Here is a 23,237-nt window from a genome sequence, read left to right on the forward strand (position 1 = left end):
TGCAGCGGCAAGCCCCATGCGGGACGGGGCGAGGGCGGCGGCGGGCTCAGGGTGGGGACTCCGCACACATGAGCCAGACGGCAAAGCCCATGAGGAGGTTCGGGACGGAGGCCCAGAGGTTGCGCGTGGCGATGTTGAGGCCCTCCTTTTCGTAAAACTCCTTGTCTTCGATGTCCCACTCCTGTTGTTCATCGGGAGAGGGCGTGTCGAGTCCGCGATGAAATTAGACATTCTTATCTTTTTTGCCCCCCTCCGAGACTGGAGACAGAACCCAGAGATACATACGTCAAAGGGACTGCCCCCCGCCCCCGCTTGCCCTGCCTGCGCAGGATAGCGTGCCCCGATAACGGCGACACTTAGCGAGGGTCACTGCGCAAGGAGAGAGGGTGCGAAGCCTTTTCTTTTTGTCCTGCTCTCGGGGGAATGTTCTCTCGGTGCCCATGGCCTTCTGAGGTTTCGTACTAATGACGTCCTTCTTGGCACTTCGGGCGTCGGATGTGCGTATCTGTGGTGCTAATTCCCCCGGTATGCTATAGGTTTCCCGAACCGATCCTCCTCTCTATCTCGCTTGCCTCCCTTCCCTTCGATAACCCCGAGTGGCCTCCGGTTCGAGCTCGGCAAGTTGACCCTCTTGTATATTTTTTCACACCTGAGCGGGCTCAATTTTGCTCTAGGTGCCTCCTACGGATTCGAACCCACTGTTTTTCGGCCAGGCGGCCGGTGCGTTGGTCGTTCTCGTCATGTGCATCACGGCCTCGTGCAGCCGCTGCTGTGCCAGTCCGGATCAGCCGCGTCGATGTCCTGCGCTGACGAGCCGACGCTGGGGCAAAGCAGTGATTCCTCTTTGAGAGAGCCTTCGCTCTCCTGACTCCTCTTTCTCTCTCTTGCCGATACTAGCGCGGCATGAAGACCCGCATCACGCAGCGATCCTCGGGTGGTAGTGCGCGCCAAGCGCCACCGCCGCCGGCTGCTGCGGCGGCGAGTCGCACCAGTCCGCATAGTGCCGGCCGAGCCACAGCCGCTTGCACGCCGCGCCCTTGTACGCGGGCAGTCGCTCCCCCTTGACCCAAGCGCTCACCATCGCCAGCGCCGCTGCGGGGCGGTCGGCGGGCACCAAGTGGCCGGCGCCTAATCATGAACTCTCACTTCATCATTGTACGAATCGCGAGCGGCCGGAACAAGGTGGCCGCTGCCCGCGACAGTGGCGAACGTGAGCCCGCTCGCGTACGTTTCGACGTGGCCAGCAAACTCGTAGCGCGGCGGAGCGCCCCACTTGCGCCGCGGCTCCGTCTGCGCGGCGCCGGCGACGCGCGGCACCCACCGCTCGGCGCCGACGTCCGGCACGCCTGTTCACAGCTGGAGGCGTGAAGAGGCTCTGTCACACCGGCACGCACCGCTCGGCGCCGACGTCCGGCTCGCCCGTGTCTGCGAGGCCCGAGTAGATGAGGGTGGGCACCCCCGCGGCGAGGAGGTCGCGGTAGGCGGGCCTGCGTCGTGAACACGGGGGTGTGGTGGGCGCACTGCATAGGACTGGAATACGGCCGAGGACGCGTCCTCTCGAGTGCTAGTCGGAATACACACGGCTCTGCACTCCGCATCTAGGTCGACTGGCTGTGCGTCCGCCTCCGTGATGTGGTAGTAGGGCGAGTCGCCGTCCCAGCTCTCCCACGCCAGCGGCGGCTCGCCTAGAAAGGGATATGGCGTTCACAGCACGTCTTTCCCCACCGCTCTCCCACGCCAGCGGCGGCTCGCCCGGCAGGATGACGCCGAGCGCGCGCTGTGTGGCCGGCAGCGCGAGGTACCTGATGATAAATGTACCACTGAGTGATCAACGATCAGTGCGAACCATCAGTGAGTGGCCGGCAGCGCGAGGTGCCTCAAGCGGTGCCTCAAGGCGCGAGGGTACCAGGGTACGGGAAGGAGATTGAGGTGGCCTAGGAGCCCAGAGGTACTAGCTGCTAGGTAGAGGAGGGCACGAGAAGGCCTCTCCAGGGGAGAGAGAGGTGGCCGAGCAGCCTAGAGTGGCCAGCAGGGCGGAGCAACCTCGGAAGGACGCCCGTCGCACAAGCGAAGGCCGAGCCGTCGCCCCAGTTGCCTTGCCCGTCGGGGCCGCAAGGGGAGGACCAGTGGTACTGGTTGTACTCGCCAACCTCGACGAAGAGGGCCGACACCGCCGCCGCGCACCCGCGCGAGAGCTGGCCGGGCTGCCTGGGAGGGTTGGGGTTGGGGCGGGGCGAGTCAGGCTCACGGCGAGGGTCATGGCCATGGTCGTGACGGCTGCCTCCCCGTCCGGAGCTCGGCAGGTGTGCACTTCGACCGCGCGGTGGCGATGGCGGCCCTGCTGACTCCGGGCGCAAGTCGCTCGAGCGTCGAGACAAAGATGTCGAGCGAGTCGAGGCCGCAGCCGCCCTCGACGCCGTAGCCGACGCAGCCATTTCCGACGGCGATGCCGGCGAGCGCCACGCCTCTGGCCCGCAGGCTTGCGTCGCGCAGGACCAGCTGCGCCAGCAGTGGCACGTAGATGCCGCCGTAGCTCTCGCCGGCGAGGACCAGGCTGCGCGAAGCCTCGGCCGGCTGCGAGGCGTAGAAGGCTCTGAGCGTGGCGAGGTTCGCGAGCGCCGAGGTGGTGTCGTTCCACACGCGCGGGCAGCCGCCGAGGCAGCGCGAGAAGCCGACGCCGGCGGGCTGCTCCCACACCAGGAGCGAGCCGAGCCGGCTCCACGCGTGCGGGTTCGAGAAGGGCCGCCAGCCGTCGGAGGCGTCGAGGGAGAATGCGCCGGCGGCCGGCACGGACTGGAGGTTGAGAAGCGTCGGGCCAAGCTCGGTGAAGAAGCCCATCAGAGAGGAGGCGCCCGGGCCGCCGTTCATCCACGCGATCAGAGGGGTGGACTTGTCCTCATGCTCGACGTGCGCATGGAAGACGGAGCAGTCTCCGACGGGCGAGGTGACCTTGAGCATCCCGGCAGTGTAGCGAGCGGTCGCGTTGAGGGACAGGCCCGGCAGAGGGTGCGGCAGGGCGGCGGAAAGCGCGATCGAGAGCGTGGCGAGCATGGCGCCAAACCCGCGACACACAGGGTTCCAACTTTTTGCGGGGTATGGTATGGTAGTCTCGCGGCCCAAAGGGTGGGGGGGTATGGTCCTGACCGCCCATCCCCGGTCTCCGGGAGGCTGGGTCTGTCAGCAGGCGGGGGGGGTATGGTCTCGAGGTGGGTTGCGCGAGACTACCATACCATACCCCGCAAAAAGTCCGAACCCAGCGACGTTTTTCTTCTTTGAGGGTGTTCACGGCTAAACGTCCTTCACTTCGCAGTGTCCCAGTTGTTGGTCGCTAACTGTATTTCGCCTTCCTATCCCGCGCTTGATGGTTAAAAGTACGTACACAACCCTCCTAGTAGGAGGTCCTAGCAAACCCTCCAGTCTAGCAACAAACAAAACAATGCGAAAAATCTCTCTCACTCTCTCTCCCAGTCTAGACACGCCCCTTGCAAGACCGGGTTTGCTAGTTGACGAAAGTTTTGCCGAGAGTACCATGCGCGTTGACTAATACTTGATCCGAGATAGCCCAAGCACCCATCACATGCGGCCATATCACCGTGGGTTACCGCTTCCCATCTGAACAGCGAAGTCAAGCACGGTCGAGCTCAGGTAGTACTTCCATCCGGGAGGGGGAGGGAAGGCTGAGTGCTGCATGTTTTGCCTCCCACATAAGCGGGCGCCGGAACGGCGCCGGATATTCCGGCTTCAGGGCGCTGGTACGCAGCTTTTTGCGCGTGGCAACGCCTCACCTCCGCCATGGCCATGGCGTCGCGCTCCGGCAAGCGCGTCCGCACCGAGAGCGACGGCAACGGCGGTGAGGAGGGCGAGCCCGTGGCGGTCGCTGCCGGCTTCGAGGCACCCATCTTTGGCGCGCGCACCGTCGGCCAGGTCACCACGCTGGAGCTCGAGGGCGAGGACGGACCTCTGGCGTCCCTCAGCCTGCGCGGCGTGGCAAGCGATCACGCGGGTGCCTGGTACGTCGCGGCTGAGGACTCGTTCCTGCACGTCTCGGCGACCGGGCGCGTGCGCAGCATAGCAACCCTCGAGGACGAAGGCTTCTAGTTCTACTGCATCCCATCAGCCCGGATGGCAGCATGCTGGTTGTGGCCGACTTACATCCGTCGGGTGGAGGTGGCAACTGGCGCGGTCACGACGCTCGCGGGCAGCGGCGAAAAAGGCAATGCGGATGGCGTGGGCGATGCGGCGCAGTTCAACGAACCACACGGCCTCGCGGTCAGCCCGGACGGCAGCGCGCTGTTTGTGGCGGACTGCGACAACCACAAGATCCGTCGGGTGGAGGTGGCGACTGATGCTGAGACTACGCTCGCGGGCAGCGGCGAAAACAGCGACGCGGATGGCGTGGGCGATGCGGCGCAATTCCACTTCCCACACAGCCTCGCGGTCAGCCCGGACGGCTGCGCGCTGTTTGTGAGGACTCCATCAACGACAAGATCCGGCGGGTGGAGGTGGCGACGGGTGCGGTGACTACGCTCGCGGGCAGCGGTGCCTGCGGCAGCGTTGATGGCGTGGGTGACGAGGCGCGGTTCGTATGCCTCGCGACCTCGCCATCAGCGCCGACGGCAGCACCCTCTCGGTCTGCGACTTTCGGCGGACCATGTTTGGCATCGGCATGAAGTAGCGCGACGCCGCCGAGGTCTCGTCCTGCGGCAGCTGGCGCAGATGTACCAGGTGCCGCGCCTCGAGCTGCTCTGCGCGCAGGAGCTGCAGGAGAGCGTCGGGCCGGCGAGCGCCGCGCCGCTGCTCGAGGCGGCGCACACGACGGGCGACGGGCGGCTCCTCGCGCAGTGCCGCCGCTTCGTGGCCGACCACGCCGCCGAGGTGCGCGCGAGCGGCGGCGTGGAGCAGCTGCGCGACCTCGGCGTGGCCAAGGGGCTGCTCGGCGACGCGCTCGACCAGGTGGCGGAGCTGAAGAAGGGGCGCGCGGCGGCCTGACGCATTGACGCGCGCCGTCATTGTGTGTGGGTGAGCGGTCAGCGCGCCATGATGATGATCCACACGGAGTGTATGTAACTGTATGTGCAAAGAAGAGACGATTCGACTTGGTGGATTTGGGCGAGAGTGGAAAACCTTTCTCCGTTTTCAAAGGCGGCGGCGGAGGGATGCGTCCTGTTGGCGGGCGGGGGACGTCGACCTGCACCTGGGCTGGAGAGTGGAGAGTACGAGAGACGGCAGTCGGCAGACGCGACCTTCGTCGCTCGAGCTTCGTCGCTCTTGACGGGAGCGGGCGCCCGCGAAAGCGCACGCGGCAGCGAGGATACACGGCCCGCGTTTTCTCGTTTTTGGGGGCGCGCCGCCAGGCGCGTCCCCACTTTTGTATCACAGCTGCGAGGGCCAACCAAGGGATTCGGCGCGTCAAGTTAACTTGACCGCTCGTTCGGGCTTTGGGCCGCAGGCCGGCGCGCAGCGCCACGCCGCCAGGCGTCCGCCGGAGGCCCGCCGGAGGCTCTTCCTGCGGCCACATTCTGGCAAGATTCCGCCGCGCTCAGGCGCCCAGAGGATGCGTGCGCTGCGCTCAAACGTCGCGATTTGGCAATAGGCGCTCGAGCCGGCGCACAGCGGACGGGTGCGCCGCGCAGGGGGGGTCGGAGGGGTGCGAGAGGGGGCGTGGGTCAGGCGCGCACCGGCAGGCTCCGGGAGCGGCCGTCACGTCGAGGAGGGGGGCTGTCGGCGGCTCGAGCGGCGAGGCGTGCCACTCTGCTTCGCCGCCGACAGCCCCTCTTCCGAGCCGGCGCGTGGCGACGAGCCGCGGCCAGTGTCGCTGGTTCCTTTGGCGGCGCAGCGTTTATCCCCCCCACCCGCGCCCGCCCGCCCGACCGCCCGCCCGCCCTCAGGCCTTGCCCCTTCGCAGGCGCGGGAGCGCTCGCCGGCGAGCACCTCCTACCTCTCCTCGCCCGGCTGCTCCCTTGCCCCGTCGCCCGCCGCGCCCTCGCCCGGCCTCAAGAGCTTGGCGGCCTTTGTCCGCCAGCTCAAGGCGTGGGACGAGGCGTGCGCCGACGGCCGCTCGTCGTGCTGGTTCGAGACGGAGGGCGACCTCCCGCGGCTGGCCGGGGAGGCGCTGCTGGCCGAGGCGGCCGCGACGGGCGCGAGGCGGATCGCCTTTGACGCCGTCGCGGCGCGTCTCGAGGCGACCGCGGCGCCGCCGCCGCCTCTCGGCACCGCCTTGGCCGCGTGGCCCACGGGATGGGGCATCGAGGAGGGCAACTTCTGCGGGCTGGCGCACTGGGCTGTGGAGGTGTGGCACGCGGCCGGGTCGGTCGACGCGAGCCGGTGGCAGGTCGAGGCTGACGGAGGGCGCCTCTTCTTTGTGCGGGTCGCGGAAAAGGCCGCATAATCGCGCTCTCCGCCGAGGCCCGCCTCGGCGACGGCGCTCGCCGCGTAGCAGCAGCAGTAGCAGCAGCAGCAGCAGCACGTGATTCTTGACACATGATTACACTACACAGTCCTCCCTTCGGTTGTCGTTTCGACCCTGTTTTTTTCTTCTATCGCAGCGCACTCGCATCTGTGAGCCTAGCGCAGCGCGAACTCGCCGTCTGAGCCTAGCGCAGCGCGAACTCGCTCTGAGCCTAGCGCAGCGCCTCGGAAAACACCATTTTGGCTCGCCAACAAGCCCTCCGCGCCCCCACACCGTTAGGATAATACATTTTTGCCAGTCCCTTCCCCCGGCTGCGACTGCTGACTCACCATTATGCGGCTCCCTCTTCTCGTTGTCGCCTGTGCGGCCGCCGCCTCCTCCGAGCTGGCGCCGGCGCCGGCGCCCGGCCACCGTCCGGCGCTTCCGCGGCAATGCAAGGCCGATCAGCTGGTTGCCGCGGGCGGCAAGCGCGGCGGAGCCGTGCCGGCCGTGTGGGCGCCTCCGTCGTACGGCTGGGCCATCCTCTCCAACTGGCTCTACTTTCTCTCCCTCGGCCTCAACGCCGTGAACGTGCAGTACCTCGTGCGGCTGATAGTGAACGCCGACGGCAGCACCGCGCCGAGCCCTGCGGCGATCGCGCTGAGCGGGCGGGTGGAGACGGTGGACAAGCTGCTCACCTTCCTCGGCGTCGGCCTCCTCTCCGCCCTCTCCGACGTCCGTGGCCGCAAGCCGCTGATGGCATGGTCCGCTCTCGGCTTCGCCGCGACCAACCTGCTGCAGGCGTCCGCCGGTGCCGGATCCATCGGCCGGCTCTACCTCGCGGACCTCATCGACGGGTGCTCGTCCTGCATGACGCCAATCTGCCAGGCGTACGTCGCGGACTGCTCGCCCGCCTCGCGGCGCGCGCAGAACCTCGGCGTCTCCCGCGCCGGTCGTGTGGACGACACGAAGAGAAGCCGACTCGAGAAAGAAGGTCAGTGTTGCGATAGGCGTCTTCCAGGGCCTGTCGGTGGGCGGCGCGTTCCTGCTCGCCTTCCCCATCGGAGGCGTGCTCGGAGCAAAGTTGGGCCCGCGCGCGCCGCTCCGGATCGCCGCCGCGCTGCAAGTCGTCAACGCCGCCCTCATCGCGCTGCTCGTGCCGGAGTCCAACCCGCCGCACCGGCGGCGGAGGCAGCAGGCCGACAGAGAGATGAGACATCCTCTCACACGGAGATGTAGTGCCGGAGTCCAACCCGCCGCACCGGCGGCGGAGGCAGCAGGCCGACAGAGAGATGAGACATCCTCTCACACGGAGATGTAGTGCCGGAGTCCAACCCGCCGCACCGGCGGCGGAGGCAGCAGCCGAGGTGCAGCCGAGGTGCAGCCGAGATGCACCTCAGAGCCTTCTCGCTCTCGACTGCAACCGCCCTCTACTGCATCTGCCGCAGGTGGACCTGAGGGAGGCCAACCCGATCGGTGCCCTCCGCCGCCTCTTCGGGCGAGCCGGGCTGCTGCGGAGCGCCGCGCTGGCATACGGTTTCGTCTCCCTCGCGCGCAACGCGCTCGACGCGCAGTTCGTCAACTACGCCAGCGTGCGGTCCGGCTGCACTGCAGCAGCTGACGCGTCTGCACCACGGATCGCCACTGATTGAGCCGATGCTGTCCCTATAGGTTTGGCTGGTCGCAGCAGCAGACGGGCCCGATCATGGTGGTGGTGGGCCTCATGCTCGCCGTCGCGCCAAGGCTGCTCGTGCCGCGCCTCGGCCCGCGACGCGCCGTCCTGCTGCCGCGCCCGCGTGAGCAGCGTCTGATCAACACACACACGCGTGAGCAGGCCTTCAGCGCGCCGTCCTCTACGGGCTCGCTGTCTTCGCGGCCGGTCTCGGCGGCGCGGGCGCCTCCCCCTCGCCCACAGGCTTCCTCGCCTCCATCGTCGTCGTCTCGGTCGGCTGTGTCTGCATCCCCGCCCTCCAGGCCCTCCTCACCAACATCGCGCCGCCCGGCGAGCGAGGTGCACTCCTCGGCGCACTCGGCGCCCTCACCGAGCTCACCGGCGCCATCGGCTCGACGCTGTACGCCGCTGTCCTCGCCGCCTTCACCGCCGAGGCGCCGCCGCTGCCGCTGCCCGGGATGCACTTCTTCGTCGGCGCGGCGATGCTGGTGGCCGCGTGGGCGCTCGCGGCGCGCGGCTTCGCCACACACGCGGCCGAGGCGCGCGCCGCCGCGGCGGCGGGGCCGGCCGGGGCCGCGGACGAGTAGTTGCGCCGCGGCGTGTGTGTCCTCACTACTTGTGCGAGGGCGGAGCGGAGGCGCGACGGGGGGGCGTTCGGCCTCTGGTGGGGGCTCTGGGGCTCTGGTGCCGGCGTCACTACTCCGGCGTCACGTGGTGAGCGTGGAAGCTCTACACCTGCTGACTGCGCACTGTCACACAAGAGCACAGCGTACTTGTACCGCAATAAAACCACCCCCGCCTCACGCTCGCCGAGCTCACAACCCGGCGCGAGCCGCATCGTCCATCGAGACTGACGTGGAGCAGTTCGACTTCAGCGCTGGGCCGCGAGCGCGAGTGCCGAGTGGATGGGACTGTGCCTTGTCGAGTGCGAGCAGTTGGGCTCCGCCGGGAGCATGAGGTGTTCTCTGGGCGCCAGCAGACGCGAGCGCGCGAGCGCGTATGTTGAACTGTGGACGCTCCACAGCAACACTCCAAGAACACTCGTTCACTCCAAGCGGGGTAGACACGTTCGTAATCGTTTTCTTTTCGGGTTTCGTGGGTTCCTACACAGATAAAAGAATGGACAAAAACAACTCTCTCCGCGCGCTCACTGACACAGGCGTTGGACAGGAAAAATATTAATTGCGACAAAACTCTCTCTCCCGCACAATCAAGTGAACGACAACAAAAATCTCTCTCACAAGTGACAACAGTCAGAAGACAGAACACGCTCGGCTGGAGACCGAGAGGCCCTGGACACGTGTCTGACGGGCACTCTAGTAGTCGCGCACGCTGGCGACTGGTGGGACAGTAACTAAGTGCCCATTCGTTTTTTGTTAGTTACAGCGATCTCAGTGTTCTTCACACGGCTCTCTCTCTCGCTCTCTAAGCTCTCTCGGCCATCGCAAGAGCAGATTCTCAATGAGCTTGCGGCGAGGCCGAGGGCGGTCGAGTGCACGCAGCACGGAGCTAAGAGAGTGCCTCGCCGTCCTCGCAGGAGTCGCTTAGGCGGCTCCCGTGGTGTTAGTACCTGTGTCTGTCAGAGTACCCAGCGCGCGCGAGTTCCGTGCCAACCGAGACCCCTCCCCACCGCCCCGATCCCCCCACCCCCTTGCTCCCCTCCCCCCCTCGGAGGGCCGAACTGAGGCGCCCGTGGGGACCCCGCAATTCCCTTCCCCCCTCGGAGGGCCGGACAGAGGCGTCGAGGGGCCCCGCTCTTTCCCTCGCATAGCGGCCACTCTTCGGATCGCTGGTCGAGCGACCCGGGGGATGCCGGATGCCCCGCGCGCCTGACCCAGGCGCGAAAACGAATCTGCGAGGCGTGGCCGCTCATGCGGCCCGATGGGGAGGAGCGGGGCGAACTACGGGGATCGGCTTCTTACACAGCCCTTCCCTGCAGCGAGCCCCCCTCCAACCCACCCGCGCTAGGTCTCGAGTTTGACGCATGGGGTCACTCCCGCGAAACTCGTGAACTAGCCGGGGCAGTCGGAGAAGGGGCAACTCCGTGCACTGACGGTCGGCCGTCAGAAACCACGCCTGCGTGGATCGCGTCACACCAATCCTCGCTACCCAACGCGGCCAAAGGATTTCTCTCTCTCAAGGATTTCCACCTCGAGAACCTCGAGAGAACCGTAAAAAGAAAGAAAGAAAACGGAGAACCCAAGGGAGGGATGGGAGGACGGCACGCCGCCACCACACAGGGATTTTAAGGAGAGGAAGGAGTGTGGTGCTAGCCGTCGCCCGAGAACCGTGCCAAGTGTTTTCCGAAAAATTCTTTTCGCAAAAATGGCCCACCAAACGGGCACTCCACCAACCTTCTCGAGTAACCAAATGCTCGTGCAAATCCTCGCGCTCTCCTTCAGCTTCACGCCGACGCCCCCGGCAAAGTCTGGGGCGGCGGCGGTGCACTCTCGCCGCAGTGCCTTCTCGCTGGGCACGTCGCTCGGACTTGCGCCACTGCTCTTCTCGTCCAGGGCGCTCGCGGCTTGTGACATCGAGCCAGAGTGCTCCTCGCCCAACCTCGGCGCGCCACGGTGGAGCAAGGCCGGCCAGCAAGCTGCTCGTGCCCTAGCGGACGTGCGTCTCAAGGAGGAGTCCATCGCCAAGGCTGCCGCGGACAAGAAGGCGGCCGAGGAGGAGGCTGCTAGGCAGAAAGCTGCCGCCGAGGCTGCAGCGGCCGCGGCGGAGAAGACTAAGAAGGAGGAAGAGCTGGCAGCGGCAGCGGCAGCGAAGGCCAAGGCGAAGGAGGCTAAGGCTGCGCCGCCCAAGGCCGCGGCGCCAAAGGCGGCAACGCCGGCCCCTTCGAAACCTGCGGCAAAGGCAGCTCCGGCCCCGAAAGGCGGCGGCGGCGAGTGCACGAAGCTTATCACCGGCCGTGAGGTCTGCAAGTAATGGGGGGCGCTCTCCTGCGCATCGTGCAGATGCATGACCCTCCCACAGGCCATAGCTCATGACAAAGAAAGGTCGTGGTGGCTCTGGCGCCGTGCGACTCTGGACGGTCACGGTACCGCTCTCACGTACACGTATGCATGCGTCAAGCCGTGATTCACATTCTGTTTCAATTAAGAAGATCGCCGGGAGAAAGAGCTACTGGTATACGAGATGGAAAGGGGAGATATACCGATCACCATTTTTAAATAAGCAGTGCTCGCCGCCGCCCTGCCCTGCCCTGCCCAGCCCTCGCACAAACAAACCAACACACACCACACACAAGACACAACACACACACACATTCACACACACACACAACACACCCTGCCCTCACTCGAGCGCCCCGCGCCCTCCCGCCCCACGCCCTGCGCCTCACGCCTCACGTCCCACGCACGCCCCGCGCCCCGCGCCCCCACGCCCCTCACCTGGGCGCGTCTTGTCAGATGCCAAGCCGTAACTTGCGTGAAGGGCGCCTCTCATGCTTTTGACCGTGAACAGGTGCGGGCGCCTCGCTCACTGTCTCTCTGGTCGCTGTCGACGCGCTGCGGAAACTGCGCGCAAAGGTAAAGCAGGCCGCCCGCCCTAAGGGAGCGTCCGCCTCTGCCGGTGCGGCGACAGCACGGCAGCCTACCGCGCCGCCGCAGCCTACCGCGCCCGCCGCAGGCGCAGCACCAGCATCGTCAGTTTCCGCCTTTCTAGCCGCACCCGCAGCCGCGACAGCAGCCACGACGGCAGCTGTGCCAGCAGCCACGCCGGTGGCGCCGAAGCAGTCCTCGGCTGCCGCGTTCCTGGCGAATTCGGGCTGAGGGAGGGCGTCGCTATCTCTAGCAACTAGCATGACCGTTTGACTGCTTCGAACTGCTGTGACCTGCCTGTGACCTGATGACTGTGATGTGTGCTGCACGCTGCAAATTCAGCGCTGCACCTCTGGCTCCTGCGTGGCCTGTGGGGACAGGGGAGACCTGCCGCCGCGGTGCCGCAGCCCCCACCTGCCGCCGGCGGCTGTCCCCCCGGCGCGCCTCACTTCGCTTTTTTACCCACCAGCGGCCACACCACCCAGGGTATAACATGTAAGAACGACGCGCACACATTCGGCTGCAGGTTTGCCGAGATGGAGATGGCGCCGCAGCAGTCAGCACCGCTGCTCCGCGCAGACGGAGAGGGGCGGAGAGGGAGCGGGACAGCCGGCCTCGACCCCTTCGATCCACGCTGCTGCTTCCGCACGCGCGGCCTCTGGCCGGCCGCCGCCGATCACCGGCCGTTGAGGTAGTCGCGCCGGTCTGGCCGGCACAGCAGGAGGAGGGGCGTCACCGCGTGCCGGCGTGTGGCTCACTGTGTGGCGGTGGCGGGGCAGTGGGGTGGTGGGGTTGGGGGGGGGGGGGGGGGTTGGGGGTTTTGGCTGCCCTATTGCAAGCTGTTGGCGCGCGCGGAATACATAAAGAGCGAAATCCTGTCCGCCTTTCCGGGGGAAGGGGGGGGGAGGGGGGCAGTGGGCGGGGGCGGGGCATCAGGTTGTGTGCAGGGGCTAAACGCGCGGCGGCGCGAGGGCGGGGATGGGGCTGGGGGGCTGGGGATGTCGTTGTCCGCCGGCGGGGCTCAGGATTAGCATGGTGTGTACGGTCCGCACAGCCGCAGCTAGAGCCGCCGCTCGGCCACGCAAGACGGTTCGTCACAGCCCCGCAGTGAGACGGATTGGGCGTGAGAAGGGGTGGGCAAACGATGGGTCGACTGGTCTCTCACAGCCGCCCTCTCCTCCGCTCCGTGGGAGGGAGGGCGGGGGGGAGAGGAGGGGGCGGACAAGGGCACGGCTCGCGAAAGGTAAGGGGGGTGGTCTCAGGGCCAAGAGAGCTGAAAGAGCGCAAGCCTCGTCGACAGTTTGCGCAGCAAAGTGCTTCGCGATCGCAAGCGCGAGCTCTGTCTTTGTCACGTTCTGCGGGGCGAGGGGCAGGGTGGGGTGAGCGGATGCAGCGGAGGCAGCGGCGGCGGCGGCGGCGGCGGCGGCGGCGGCGAAGGCGAAGGCGAAGGCGGGAGGTGGCAGCGGCGGGAGCGGCGGCAACGGCGGCAGCAGCGGTGGCGGCGAGACCGCTAGCACGCCCTCAAGGGAGGGAGGACGGGCCGAGGCGAGCCGAGGCGGCGGGCGGCGGCCGCGCCTGGCGCGTCTTCAGCCGGTAGTGCCGCTTGTAGCGCTTTAGCGTAGCCATGTCCAGTTTTGTGAAGTCGACCGTCTGGCCGCGGCGGGGCGTGCGGGAGTGAGGACGGAGCATGGACGGTGGCGCGTCGCTCGTCCAGCTATAGGAGGCGAGGGTGCACGCACCAGGCTGCGGGCGTCCTTCTCCGATCGCATCGGTGCCGAGCCGTCCTCCTCGTCCTCCCGCTTGGGCTTGACGCCCTTCATCCCCTTGTTTGCAGCAGCACGTGAGCGCTCGACATACCCAAAGTCCTGGCGCGCCATGTTGGGCCGGACCTGGCGCTTGCCGACGACGCGGCGAGACGGCTCCATCTCGCTAGAGGCGACGGCCAAGCGGGAGGGGAGCTCGAAGGCTAGAGAGGTGCCCTCGCTCGGCGGCGGCAGCCCTGGTTTTTTTTATGAGACCCGAGGCGTCTCGCATGAGAGACCCCCTTTGTTGGATCTCTAGTTGTTCCCCTTACAGCAGTGGCAGTCCGCTCACTGCGGTTTCTCTGGACGCTTGGGGGCTTCCATGGACGCTGGGGTTGGAGGAGAGGGTAGCGGCGGCGCAAACGCGCCGTTTCCATAGCTCCGTCTTCCGGGGTAACTGCCTGCCTGACTGACTGGGGAAAGGACATAAGTTATCATCGCTGATGAAGATATGGGCAACTTGTGGCCGCGACGGCAAAACGGCACTTGGTCCACCGTGCACCGACCCCCAGCCCAGCCCAGCCCAGCCCGCCCGGCGCCAATACCGCGACGCGACAGAGGGCCCGCGCCGCTTCACTATCACCCACGCCGCAGCACCGCCAGCTTGTCGAGCCGAATGCGCGAGATCACCGAAAGGTCGCAGACGTAGGAGGAGGCACACTGCCCTTTGCAGCCGCAGCCCCAGTCGAGGCGTGTGCCGTCCTCCGCGGTGGCCTTCTCGTACCAGCATCCGATGCCGTCCTTGGCGCAGGGGCACCGCGCGCCGCAACCCTTGGAGCAGCTGCACATGGCGCCATCAGCATCCCACCAATGGGCCAAGTGTGGGTCGCGCTCGCGCTCTGGAAGCTTCGCGAGCTCGCGCTGCTGCCTCTGTTCGTGCGCGGTGGCGGGGTAGTGCACACCACAGTCGTCCATGCCCATGCACACCACGCCAGCCGCGTCTATAAACAGCCTCTCCACCTTCTCGGCAAAGACCACGCGACGCAGCGTACTTTGATGGCGCTTGCCTGCTGCGTCATCATCTTCAAAACTGATGCGGGTGCCGACCATGTATTGCGTGAGCCCTGTGCTGCCGTCATCGCTACGGCGGCGCACGCTGCGTCTCGTTTGGAGGCTCGGTACTTCCGAAGATTCCGACGAGCGCTCCGCGGCACGTTTCGTGCCACTGCTGCTGCCTCGACGCATGTTTTTCCTCGGCTCCGTCCGTCCGCGAATCCGCAGAAACAGCCGTGCGGCGACCCACGGAGCACAGCCGCGGATCGCGCCGGCTCGAGCGCCGCGGCTCCCGGGCGCCGCCGCCACGCCGCCACGAACGAAAGCGGAGTCGCGCGGTCGATACGAGCGCCGAGCGCGCCCTTTCACCCTGGTAGTCTTCCCGCACGCCCACGACACCAACATGCAACAAACACAGACAACACAGCGACCCCAGTCCCACGCCTAACTAAACCCTACGCCTACCCAAACAGAGAAAGTCTTGAGCGTTCCAATTCGTGCCGCGCGCGTGAACGAGCAAATCCACAATATAATGGGTTGCGGCGGAGGCAAGCCGGCAGACACCACACCGAAGCCGGCGGAGCCGGCGGGGCCCACCTGGGACCCGGCGAGCGTCGTGGTGTACACGTGCGCCGACAGCACCAGGCTGTCAGGAGACGGAACACGGAGGAGCTGTATAGGTCACTAGAGACCCACACCATCGCTACATCACCACAGCCACCAAGTCGGATACAAGTCGTAGTCGATGACAATGTGCGCGGCAGGACAAACCAAACATGAGACGGTTACACAAGGACGGTCAGGCTACGGTCAGGAAGTAGGTTTGAGTTCACACTCTCCAACACTCCCCCATTGTCTCCGCAGTCTTCATGAATGAGGATGCGGCAGACAACAACAGCAGAGTGTGAATGTGTCTGAGCGTAGGTATGCCGGTTACCCGCCGGCGTCTCGCGGGGCTGGCTAAGCGTCCAACCTTGCGTCTTCGCGAAGGATGGTCTTGCTTGTCGGCAAGACTTGCGCGCTAAGATGATCCAGTGAAGGGGTCAAAGCGCGGCCGAGTGGGCGGAGAGAGAGAAAGGGGAGATAATGAACAGGAGCTCGTTGTGGAGCTCGGTCATGGCGCGCCGCAGCTGCAATCCGGGCTGAGCGTCGCGGGGCGGCGGCTTGAGCGGGCGCGGCAGGCGCGGCGGGCGCGGGAGCGGCAGCGGGGGCGCCCCCTTGCGGCGCGGCGATTGGGCCGTTGGGAGGCCTCGCCGCGTTGACGCGGATGAGCGCATCAGGGACGTGAGGACGATCTTCAATGCCCCGAACGTTGATGTTGCGCCACGGGCCGCCGACGTCGGAGATGGCAGGCTCAGTCTCAGACGTCCAGACGGCAGAGACGCTCGTAGAGGCGCATTGGACTTCTTGCCAGAGGCGTTGGACAGCGGGACGGGCTAGCGCGAGGAGGCGAGACGAGGAAGAGACAGCAATGAGGTAGAGTGGCATTGCCACGTCGAACAGATGCCCAACACTCCCCCACGACGTGGTAATCGCCACACAAGGCAGAGAGGGCGTGTCGATCGTCGCGTGTTCATCGCGTACAGCTCCGGTCGTGTCGAGCGGCGACGTCGGAAGTAGCGGCGGCGAAAGGCAGGGTCCACATTCGGTGCGAGATCTTTGCGGTAACTGCCGTTGCAGCAGCCCGAGAGCTGGTAGCGGAGGCAGCAGCTGCGATGGTGGTCCGTAGGCGAGGAGAACGGACCGGTAAGGAGAAGCAAGAGGGGATACTCGTGTCAACACAGCCGCAGTGCTGGCGGAGATGCGCTCTGTCGCAGAAGATCCGCAAGCACCCAAGTTGATGTTGCGGTTGTACTCATTCTGCTCAGCCTCCGAGCCGAGCAGTTGGCGGCCGCTGTGCCACCGTGCGCCGAGCCTCTGTGCCCAGCCAATCACCACGGCTCGCTGCAGGTGCCCATGGTGCCAGCCAACGTATCGAGCGTAAGCCGGAAATGCTGTGCGGCAACACATCTCGCTTGTGTGCCGCACCAGCTCTCATGTCGGCCTCAGTGCCGCTCTGCTCACTCCGTGCACTCACCGGTCGGTACCATGTCAGGAGACGGAACACGGAGGAGCTGTATGTATGTATAGGTTACTAGAGACCCACACCATCGCTACATCACCACAGCCACCAAGTCGGATACAAGTCGATGACAATGTGCGCGGCAGGACAAACCAAACATGAGACGGTTACACAAGGACGGTCAGGCTACGGTCAGGAAGTAGGTTTGAGTTCTCCTCTCTCTCTCTCGGTTTGAGTTCACACTCTCCAACAAAGGCGCCAAAAAAATCTGTGACTTCCCGATGGACATCAACCGCCCGACGACCCACCAGTCGACGACCCACCCGTCGACGACGTCGCCACGTCGCCGCCGTGCCTCGCCGAAGCGAGGTGTGCGCGAATCTACTGGGCGCACACCGGATGGCCTCCGTGCGTGGTTGATTGAGGAGGAGGACGCCAAAGTCATGCCTGCCGCGAAGCCTGCGAAGCGAAAACTCTTCAAGGCCTCCCAGCCGAAACATGGTGGCCTGCGAAGAATCCTTCTCTTCTCGCTCTCGGTCACCTTCTTCTACATCCTTTTCCTTCCCCTCCGCAGCCTCGCTCGCTCGCCGCCGCCCTCTCGCACCCTGCACTGCGAGTTCAACGCTCTCGTCGGATGCGTCGTCGCGGCTCGGTCGCACCCGATCGCCTTTGATGGCGCCGCGTGCGCCTGGCGGCCAACGCTGCGGAAGCCGCTTGCGTGCGTGCCGACATCATCGTGGGCGTGACGCCGCCGGCCCTCGTGCGGCCAAGCCACCCTCCCTGTCGCGATGCGCTCCCCGCTCCCCGTTCGTCGCCTCGGCGCTGTCTGCTCGGTTGACGGGCCACCGCGAGTCGAGCCCCCGTCAATCGACCCTGGCAGTGCAAATCGTCCATACCCGCAAATCGCACATACCCGCACCTAAGATGCATCGCACATACCCGCACCTATGTACTTTTGGCGGTGCTCTGTCGGTGTTATGGCCCATGTGCGCGCAGCCGCAGGTCATAACAAACACCGTATCCAAGTGCTCTGTACAAGAAGGGCTGGAGAGGGCCTACGTGTATGCCTCCTAGTGATAATGAATACACGCTTCGAGCGTGGCGGAGGTGGGCCCGAACTACACAATCTGCAATCTCTTTCTCTACATCCTGTGCTGCGCAGCCTCAGCCTACCGCCACTCTTTCGCCGCACCGCCCGTGGCACCGCCTGCCGCCGCTGCCGCTCCGGCCGCAGCATCGCAGGCACACTCGCAGCACCAACAGGCGCAGCAACCCCGGCCCAACGAGTCGCCCGAGGGGTGGACGAGGGTCGGGAAGGGCGGCAAGCCGGACAGGTTCACCATGAAGAACTTCGGCCGCAACCCGCCAAAGTCGGGCAAGCGGAAGCAGGAACACCGCAAGCCCGCACCCAAGGGAGGTGGACCCCCACCCCCTTCTCCCAAGGTGGTGGACAAGAACAGGCTGAGCGCATTGGGCGCTGGCCCTTCTGGCACCAGCGGGAGCACCGAGCGCGCACCGCCGCGCTCTCTCCCTCCCCCACCTCGCCGCCTGCCAAATCGCCGCGGCCGTCTGCGCCTGCTTCCGGGTATGACTCCGAGCTCGAATTTTCCGACGCTGAGGCGCGGGATAGGGTGGCAGGGGTTGTGCACGACGCAGTGCAGCAGGCTGTGATGCAATATGGCTATGCCGACGAGCTCTACCAGGCATGGAGGGACGGCGAGATAGGCGAAAAGGACTTGCCGGAGGAGGTGATGGCTATGACTTTGGACCTTTGCGAGAGGTGGCGAGCGGAGCAAGCGCGGTGTAGGCGCGCCCACGCGGCGCAGCGGCTCTCCCGCGACCATAGCCCCTCCCGCAGCCGCAGCCGTAGCCGCAGCCCCAACTCTTGCTGCTCTTCTAGTGTCGGGTAGTGACCAGGGGGTGAGGGGACGGATTGAAGATCCCTCACACCAAGATCGTGCAGGGCGGGGACACATGTCCCTAAATCCCATCTCGTCTCAGAGTTTGACCGTTATTATTTATTTATTTATTTCCTGTGCTGCGCAGCAACGAGCAAGGAGAAGCACGAAGGGGAAGGCGAAGCGGCGGAAGCGAAAGCGCGAGGATACCAGGGCGGCGCTCGACGGCCACAATGTCCTGTCCACCGGATCGCGCCTCGAGATCTTAACTGGTGTTTGGTGGTCCACACGGGTGCGACGGTCGCTGACGCTGTCGGCTCGAACCCGCTAAGCCATCCCGCAAGGGATGGCCCGCCACACGAGCCTGCAAGCGGGCGTTACGAACCGCGAGCGGCTTGCACTCGTGACACGCCGAGGCGTCCAGGCGGCGCCGGGGCTAGGAGACTACCGAAGAGGGAACTACGGCAAGAACCGCACACCACCCAATCGCTGTGATTTGTGAGAGCTCTGTGTCTTGATCTGCTAACAACAAATCAACAACCCACTGACAACAACGCTCGCGGAACCCGCTGAAAGAGAAAGTATTAGCCACATGAAACCGAGACCCCTCCCCACCACCCCAATCCCCCCACCCCCTTGCTCCCCTCCCCCCCTCGGGAGGGCCGAACTGAGGCGCCCGTGGGGACCCCGCTATTCCCTTCCCCCCTCGGAGGGCCGGACGAGGCGTACCCCGAGGGCCCCACTCTTTCCTTCGCATAGCGGCCACTCTTCGGATCGCTGGTCGAGCGACCCGGGGGATGCCGGATGCCCCGCGCGCCTGACCCAGGCGCGAAAACGAATCTGCGAGGCGTGGCCGCTCATGCGGCCCGATGGGGAGGAGCGGGGCGAACTACGGGGATCGGCCTCTTACACCGCCCTTCCCTGCAGCGAGCCCCCCTCCAACCCACCCGCGCTAGGTCTCGGGTTTGACGCATATGGGGTCACTCCCGCGAAACTCGTGACCTACACTGTAGCCGGGGCCCGGGGTGGCAGTCGGAGAAGGGCAACTCCCGGCACTGTAGACGGTCGGCCGCCAGAAACCACGCCGGCGTGGCTCGGGTGGCTCGGCTGGACTGGGCAGCCGCAACCTCGATGGCGCGGCTCGTGCGCGCCGCTCTCATGCGCGGCGGCACCTCCAAAGGCGTCGTCTTCCGAGCTGCCGGTGCGAGCGCTCACCGCCGGCCCTGAGGCTCAGCACCGATCGGTATTTAACCCGCTTGCTGCCCTGCAAACATTGCAGACCTTCCTCCGGCTGGTGCCGCTCGCGACGCGGTCATCGTTGCCGCGCTTGGCCCCGACTCGACGGGTCTCGCCATCGACGGCGTCGGCGGCGGCGTCACAAGCACGCTCAAAGCGGCCGTCGTGGCGCCGCCGTCAAAGCCCGGCTTTGCCGCCGACTACCACTTTGCTCAGGTCTCACGTGGCGGCGGCATCGACTGGCGCTCCAGCTGCGCCAACTTCGCGTCGGCGGCTGCACTCGTCGCTGCGGACGACGGCATGGCGCTGCGCGAGGCGGACGGCGGGCGTCTAGATGCGGAATGCAGATCCCTGCACCGACGCGCACTCACACTCTCTGTGTACTCAGGCTCTGAACCCGCTGCATGCTGCCGTGCTCACTCCCTGACGCCGGTGTCTTCACAGCAGGCTCGGCGGTCGTCCGCCTCTGGGCAAGCGGCGCAGGAGAGGCTTTGTCGGTGACGCTCCCTGCGACCGACGCGCCGCCCGTCGCGATCGCGGGCGTGCGCGGCGAGGCGCGCGGGAGAGAGAGCTAGAGGCGAGAGACACACAGCCAGACTGGGCGACCGCGGTATGGGTGGGCGCAGGACGGAGGATGCTGGCCACGCGTGGAGCGACACACAGACAGCACAAGACCACACACACAGAGAGGACACTCTGCCCGCGGGTCTGGAGCAGGCGCCGCCGCTGCGGGTCGAGTTTGAGCTTGGCGGGCACGCGCTGCTGCCGACAGGGCGGCCGGAGGAGGAGGGGCTGAGGCTGGGAGACCGACCGCTCCGTGCGACGATCGTCGACGTGGCCGGGAACCCGCAGGTGCTCTGTGCATCTCGGCCGCATATCGGCCGCATCTCGGCCGCATCTCGTCCGCACCTCTGCAGGTGCTTGTGCGCGCCGTGGAGGGCGGGCTAAGAGGGGACGAGGCGGACATCACGTGTGAACAGAAATACAGCGGCGGGATACTTCTGTGTCTAGGCGGGCTGAGAGGGGACGAGGCGGCGGAGGAGGCGACCGCCGCTCTCGTGTGGGAAGCGGTGGATGCCGCCGCTGCACCACATAGTAAATCACCGTCGTTGTAGCCCTCGCAATGAGAAAGGTGAGGCCAACCGGTGGATACGCTGCTGGAGCGGCGGCGCACCAGAAGACGCCCGGCGGGGAGGGAGGAGTCGTCCGTGTCAGGTGGATGCGCTGCTCGACGAGGCGGCGGGGCGGGTGGGCCTAAAAGCGCGGCCGTCGGGGATGCGGCTGCTCTGGCTGAGCGCTCGCCGCGACCACTGCTTGGCGGGGGGCGGGGCCGTCGCTGCCGCAGAGTGCGCCCCTCCTTCCCCTCTCTAGAGCTCATCGGGCGCACATCGAGGGGTGGGCGTCGGTGGGCCTCGGTGGACCTCGGTGGGTGGCACATGCATGCGAGTTGAGAATCAGTGACTGCGTTGTGTATTCACTGGCTCATGCATGCGGGTGGCACATGCATGCAGGTGCGACCTCCTCTCCCGCGTCTCGGCAGGCAGCCGCGTCCACCACGCACACACGGGCACCGGCGCACTCGCGCTCGCATGCGCAGCAGCCGTCCCGGGCACCGTCGCACACGAGCTTGTTCGCGGCGGCGGCGGCGGAGGTTGCGGCGGCGGCGGCGAGGCGGGCGCGGAGCTTCGGATTGCGCACCCCCAAGGCGTGATGCGCGTGCATGCGAGCGTGGGGCGCGACGCGGACGGGCGGCATGTGGCGCACAGCGCAGGGATGGTGAGGACAGCGCGTTATTTGATGGTGGGCGAGGTCGTGGTGTAGTGCTTGGGAGCCCTGGTGCGCGCCCCCCGCCCCCCCCCGGGCGTTGCGTTGCTATCGTGTATTGTCGGGCAGTAAATAAATAAATAAATAAAACGGTCAAACTCTGAGACGAGATGGGATTTAGGGACATGTGTCCCCGCCCTGCCGCACGATCTTGAGGGATCTTCAATCCGTGCGTCCCCTCACCCCTCCGAGCTCCGTCACAATTCGACACGGGAAGTGCAAGTGGAGCGGTGCAAGAGTGTTGGGGCTGCGGCTACGGCTGCGGCTACGAGAGGGGCCGGGCTCGCGGGAGAGCCGCTGCGCCGCGTGGACGCGCCTACACCGCTCTTGCTCCGCTCGCCACCTCTCGCAAAGGTCCAAAGCCGCCACCCGTGAGACAGAGAGACGCCTCACCAAAATTTCCTCCATTAAGTCTCGTAACACGTAAGTCCAAAGTGCTCCAAAGTGCGTGATGATATTTTGAGGAAACTTACGAGAGAAACAGGGGAAATGTTCTGTCGGAGTCGACTGTCGCCTATCGGCCACGTAGGAGGTTGGCGCGTGCAGCGGAACCGCGAAACAGCGCAGGTTTCCGGGTGGGAGCGAGTGCACGCGCCCCGCTAGCCGACGCCTAGGCCGACGCGCGGGTCCAAAACCGCCGCGCGCGACTACCACTCGTCCGACGAGGCGTGCGCCTCCTCGTCGCCCGCCTCGTGCGACTCGCAGAGCCCCGCCATGGAGAGAGTCAGCTGCCGGCGCGAAGGCTGCTGGCCGACGGGGCTGCTCGCGCCTGCTAGTCAATGAAACAGTGTCGTCGTCAGGAAACCTCATTAGGGTCGCTGCCGCCCGACGGGGCTGCACGCGCCGTTGAGGCGGCGACCGGCCTGCGCGTCGGGGGGGGCGGGCGCGTCCGGGTAGCGCGAGAGCAGCTCGCGCAGCTCGGCCCACCTATTAACAGGGGGGAGGTGTGAAGAGGCGCCGTGCACAGCAGGAGCAGCTCGCGCAGCTCGGCGCACTTGCGCTGCAGCGCGTTGTGCTCCGACCACGCGTGGCGCGCGTACGACTGCCACGTGGCGAGCGTGTCTGCGGCGCCGCCCGCCTCGCCGACCACGTCGAGGCCGAGCTGCTCGGCCGCCTACCCCGCGCACTCGTCATCTCGGCTGACCTCGGCTGATCTCGGCTGACCTCGCGCAGCCTAGCTCGGCCGCCTCTGAGTGCCCTTGTGCAGTGCGCCCGTGTGTCGCCCCAGTGTTGCCGTCTCTCTCCCCGTCTCTCTCGGCGGCCTCTCCAGAGCGCGGTGCCCTGCCGCGGCCTGACTGTGGGTCGGCCTCTCCCTCTACCCACCCGCCTCTGCCGCGGCGCTCGAGCCGAGAGGTGCCTCTGCGAGGGTCTGCACGTAGCCGAGCGACTCTGCGTATGCCATGCGCACCAGGGAGGCCTGTTCACAACTCGCGGCCGTGAACAAGCGCCGTCCAGAGCAGCGCCAGGCCGCGCGCTTGACGGGCTGGCGCCTCGACGTCACACGCGACTGTCTTGGAGAGCCGCGTCGCCGACGAGGAGCGCGAGGCGAGCGAGTCGTTCCTCGCCACCCCGAACAGCGCGCGCTCCTCGGCCGCAGGAGAGACGGGCACGGCGCCGCCGCCGACCGCGTTGCCGAGGTGGAGCGAGCTGGGCACCTGCTCGGGGCGCGAGGGTGTGAAGAGGCGCCGCCGCAAGGCGCCGGCGGCCAGCCCACGGCACCGAGATGGAGCGAGGCGCGTTCCACGAGGCGACTTTGGGGAGGCCGCGGGGCGACGGGTTCTCTCGGTCGAGCGAGGCGGTGCGGCGGTCGAGGGACG

The 23,237-nt window shown here is 66.4% G+C and overlaps 9 protein-coding genes across 9 annotated transcripts; 5 read left to right on the plus strand and 4 right to left on the minus strand.

The window, feature by feature from the left end:
- Nucleotides 1–916: 916 nt before the first annotated feature.
- EMIHUDRAFT_205752 (hypothetical protein) lies at nucleotides 917–3,051 on the minus strand (the record flags this gene model as incomplete). Its single annotated transcript, XM_005778050.1, has 6 exons — nucleotides 917–1,036; nucleotides 1,147–1,290; nucleotides 1,385–1,487; nucleotides 1,592–1,685; nucleotides 2,066–2,208; nucleotides 2,312–3,051. 6 exons carry the CDS (start codon nucleotides 3,049–3,051, stop codon nucleotides 917–919), a joined length of 1,344 nt encoding a protein of 447 aa, XP_005778107.1.
- Nucleotides 3,052–3,792: 741 nt separating this feature from the next.
- EMIHUDRAFT_205753 (hypothetical protein) lies at nucleotides 3,793–4,098 on the plus strand (the record flags this gene model as incomplete). Its single annotated transcript, XM_005778051.1, has 1 exon — nucleotides 3,793–4,098. The coding sequence occupies one exon, from the start codon at nucleotides 3,793–3,795 to the stop codon at nucleotides 4,096–4,098; it is 306 nt and encodes a 101-aa protein (XP_005778108.1).
- A 24-nt stretch (nucleotides 4,099–4,122) lies between these two features.
- On the plus strand, nucleotides 4,123–4,989 carry EMIHUDRAFT_205754 (hypothetical protein; the record flags this gene model as incomplete). The annotated part of the gene is made up of 3 exons (XM_005778052.1): nucleotides 4,123–4,437; nucleotides 4,470–4,583; nucleotides 4,756–4,989. The coding sequence occupies 3 exons, from the start codon at nucleotides 4,123–4,125 to the stop codon at nucleotides 4,987–4,989; spliced, it is 663 nt and encodes a 220-aa protein (XP_005778109.1).
- Nucleotides 4,990–5,404: 415 nt separating this feature from the next.
- Nucleotides 5,405–6,579, minus strand: EMIHUDRAFT_435141 (hypothetical protein). The gene is made up of 3 exons (XM_005778053.1): nucleotides 5,766–6,579; nucleotides 5,594–5,700; nucleotides 5,405–5,522 (listed from the first exon to the last, which is right to left on the minus strand). Exon 1 carries the CDS (start codon nucleotides 6,480–6,482, stop codon nucleotides 6,024–6,026), a length of 459 nt encoding a protein of 152 aa, XP_005778110.1. The 5' UTR covers nucleotides 6,483–6,579; the 3' UTR covers nucleotides 5,405–5,522; nucleotides 5,594–5,700; nucleotides 5,766–6,023.
- A 163-nt stretch (nucleotides 6,580–6,742) lies between these two features.
- On the plus strand, nucleotides 6,743–8,647 carry EMIHUDRAFT_100640 (hypothetical protein; the record flags this gene model as incomplete). Its single annotated transcript, XM_005778054.1, has 5 exons — nucleotides 6,743–7,340; nucleotides 7,399–7,544; nucleotides 7,837–7,985; nucleotides 8,060–8,184; nucleotides 8,223–8,647. The coding sequence occupies 5 exons, from the start codon at nucleotides 6,743–6,745 to the stop codon at nucleotides 8,645–8,647; spliced, it is 1,443 nt and encodes a 480-aa protein (XP_005778111.1).
- Nucleotides 8,648–10,430: 1,783 nt separating this feature from the next.
- On the plus strand, nucleotides 10,431–10,991 carry EMIHUDRAFT_100641 (hypothetical protein; the record flags this gene model as incomplete). Its single annotated transcript, XM_005778055.1, has 1 exon — nucleotides 10,431–10,991. One exon carries the CDS (start codon nucleotides 10,431–10,433, stop codon nucleotides 10,989–10,991), a length of 561 nt encoding a protein of 186 aa, XP_005778112.1.
- Nucleotides 10,992–12,075: 1,084 nt separating this feature from the next.
- EMIHUDRAFT_450344 (hypothetical protein) lies at nucleotides 12,076–13,598 on the minus strand. Its single transcript, XM_005778056.1, has 5 exons — nucleotides 13,345–13,598; nucleotides 13,181–13,255; nucleotides 12,895–12,960; nucleotides 12,434–12,488; nucleotides 12,076–12,310 (listed from the first exon to the last, which is right to left on the minus strand). The coding sequence occupies exons 1-4, from the start codon at nucleotides 13,528–13,530 to the stop codon at nucleotides 12,435–12,437; spliced, it is 381 nt and encodes a 126-aa protein (XP_005778113.1). The 5' UTR covers nucleotides 13,531–13,598; the 3' UTR covers nucleotides 12,076–12,310; nucleotide 12,434.
- Nucleotides 13,599–15,389: 1,791 nt separating this feature from the next.
- EMIHUDRAFT_354021 (hypothetical protein) lies at nucleotides 15,390–16,286 on the minus strand (the record flags this gene model as incomplete). The annotated part of the gene is made up of 1 exon (XM_005778057.1): nucleotides 15,390–16,286. A coding segment is annotated over exon 1 (374 nt), but the record flags the coding sequence as incomplete, so codon positions are not given.
- A 3,143-nt stretch (nucleotides 16,287–19,429) lies between these two features.
- EMIHUDRAFT_463389 (hypothetical protein) lies at nucleotides 19,430–21,518 on the plus strand. Its single transcript, XM_005778058.1, has 8 exons — nucleotides 19,430–19,561; nucleotides 19,640–19,918; nucleotides 20,044–20,150; nucleotides 20,314–20,448; nucleotides 20,514–20,535; nucleotides 20,608–20,666; nucleotides 20,812–20,942; nucleotides 21,108–21,518. The coding sequence occupies exons 1-8, from the start codon at nucleotides 19,492–19,494 to the stop codon at nucleotides 21,415–21,417; spliced, it is 1,113 nt and encodes a 370-aa protein (XP_005778115.1). The 5' UTR covers nucleotides 19,430–19,491; the 3' UTR covers nucleotides 21,418–21,518.
- Nucleotides 21,519–23,237: the final 1,719 nt, after the last annotated feature.

This window comes from Emiliania huxleyi, assembly GCF_000372725.1.
Source record: "Emiliania huxleyi CCMP1516 unplaced genomic scaffold EMIHUscaffold_25, whole genome shotgun sequence".
Classification (NCBI taxonomy): Eukaryota; Haptophyta; order Isochrysidales; family Noelaerhabdaceae; genus Emiliania; species Emiliania huxleyi.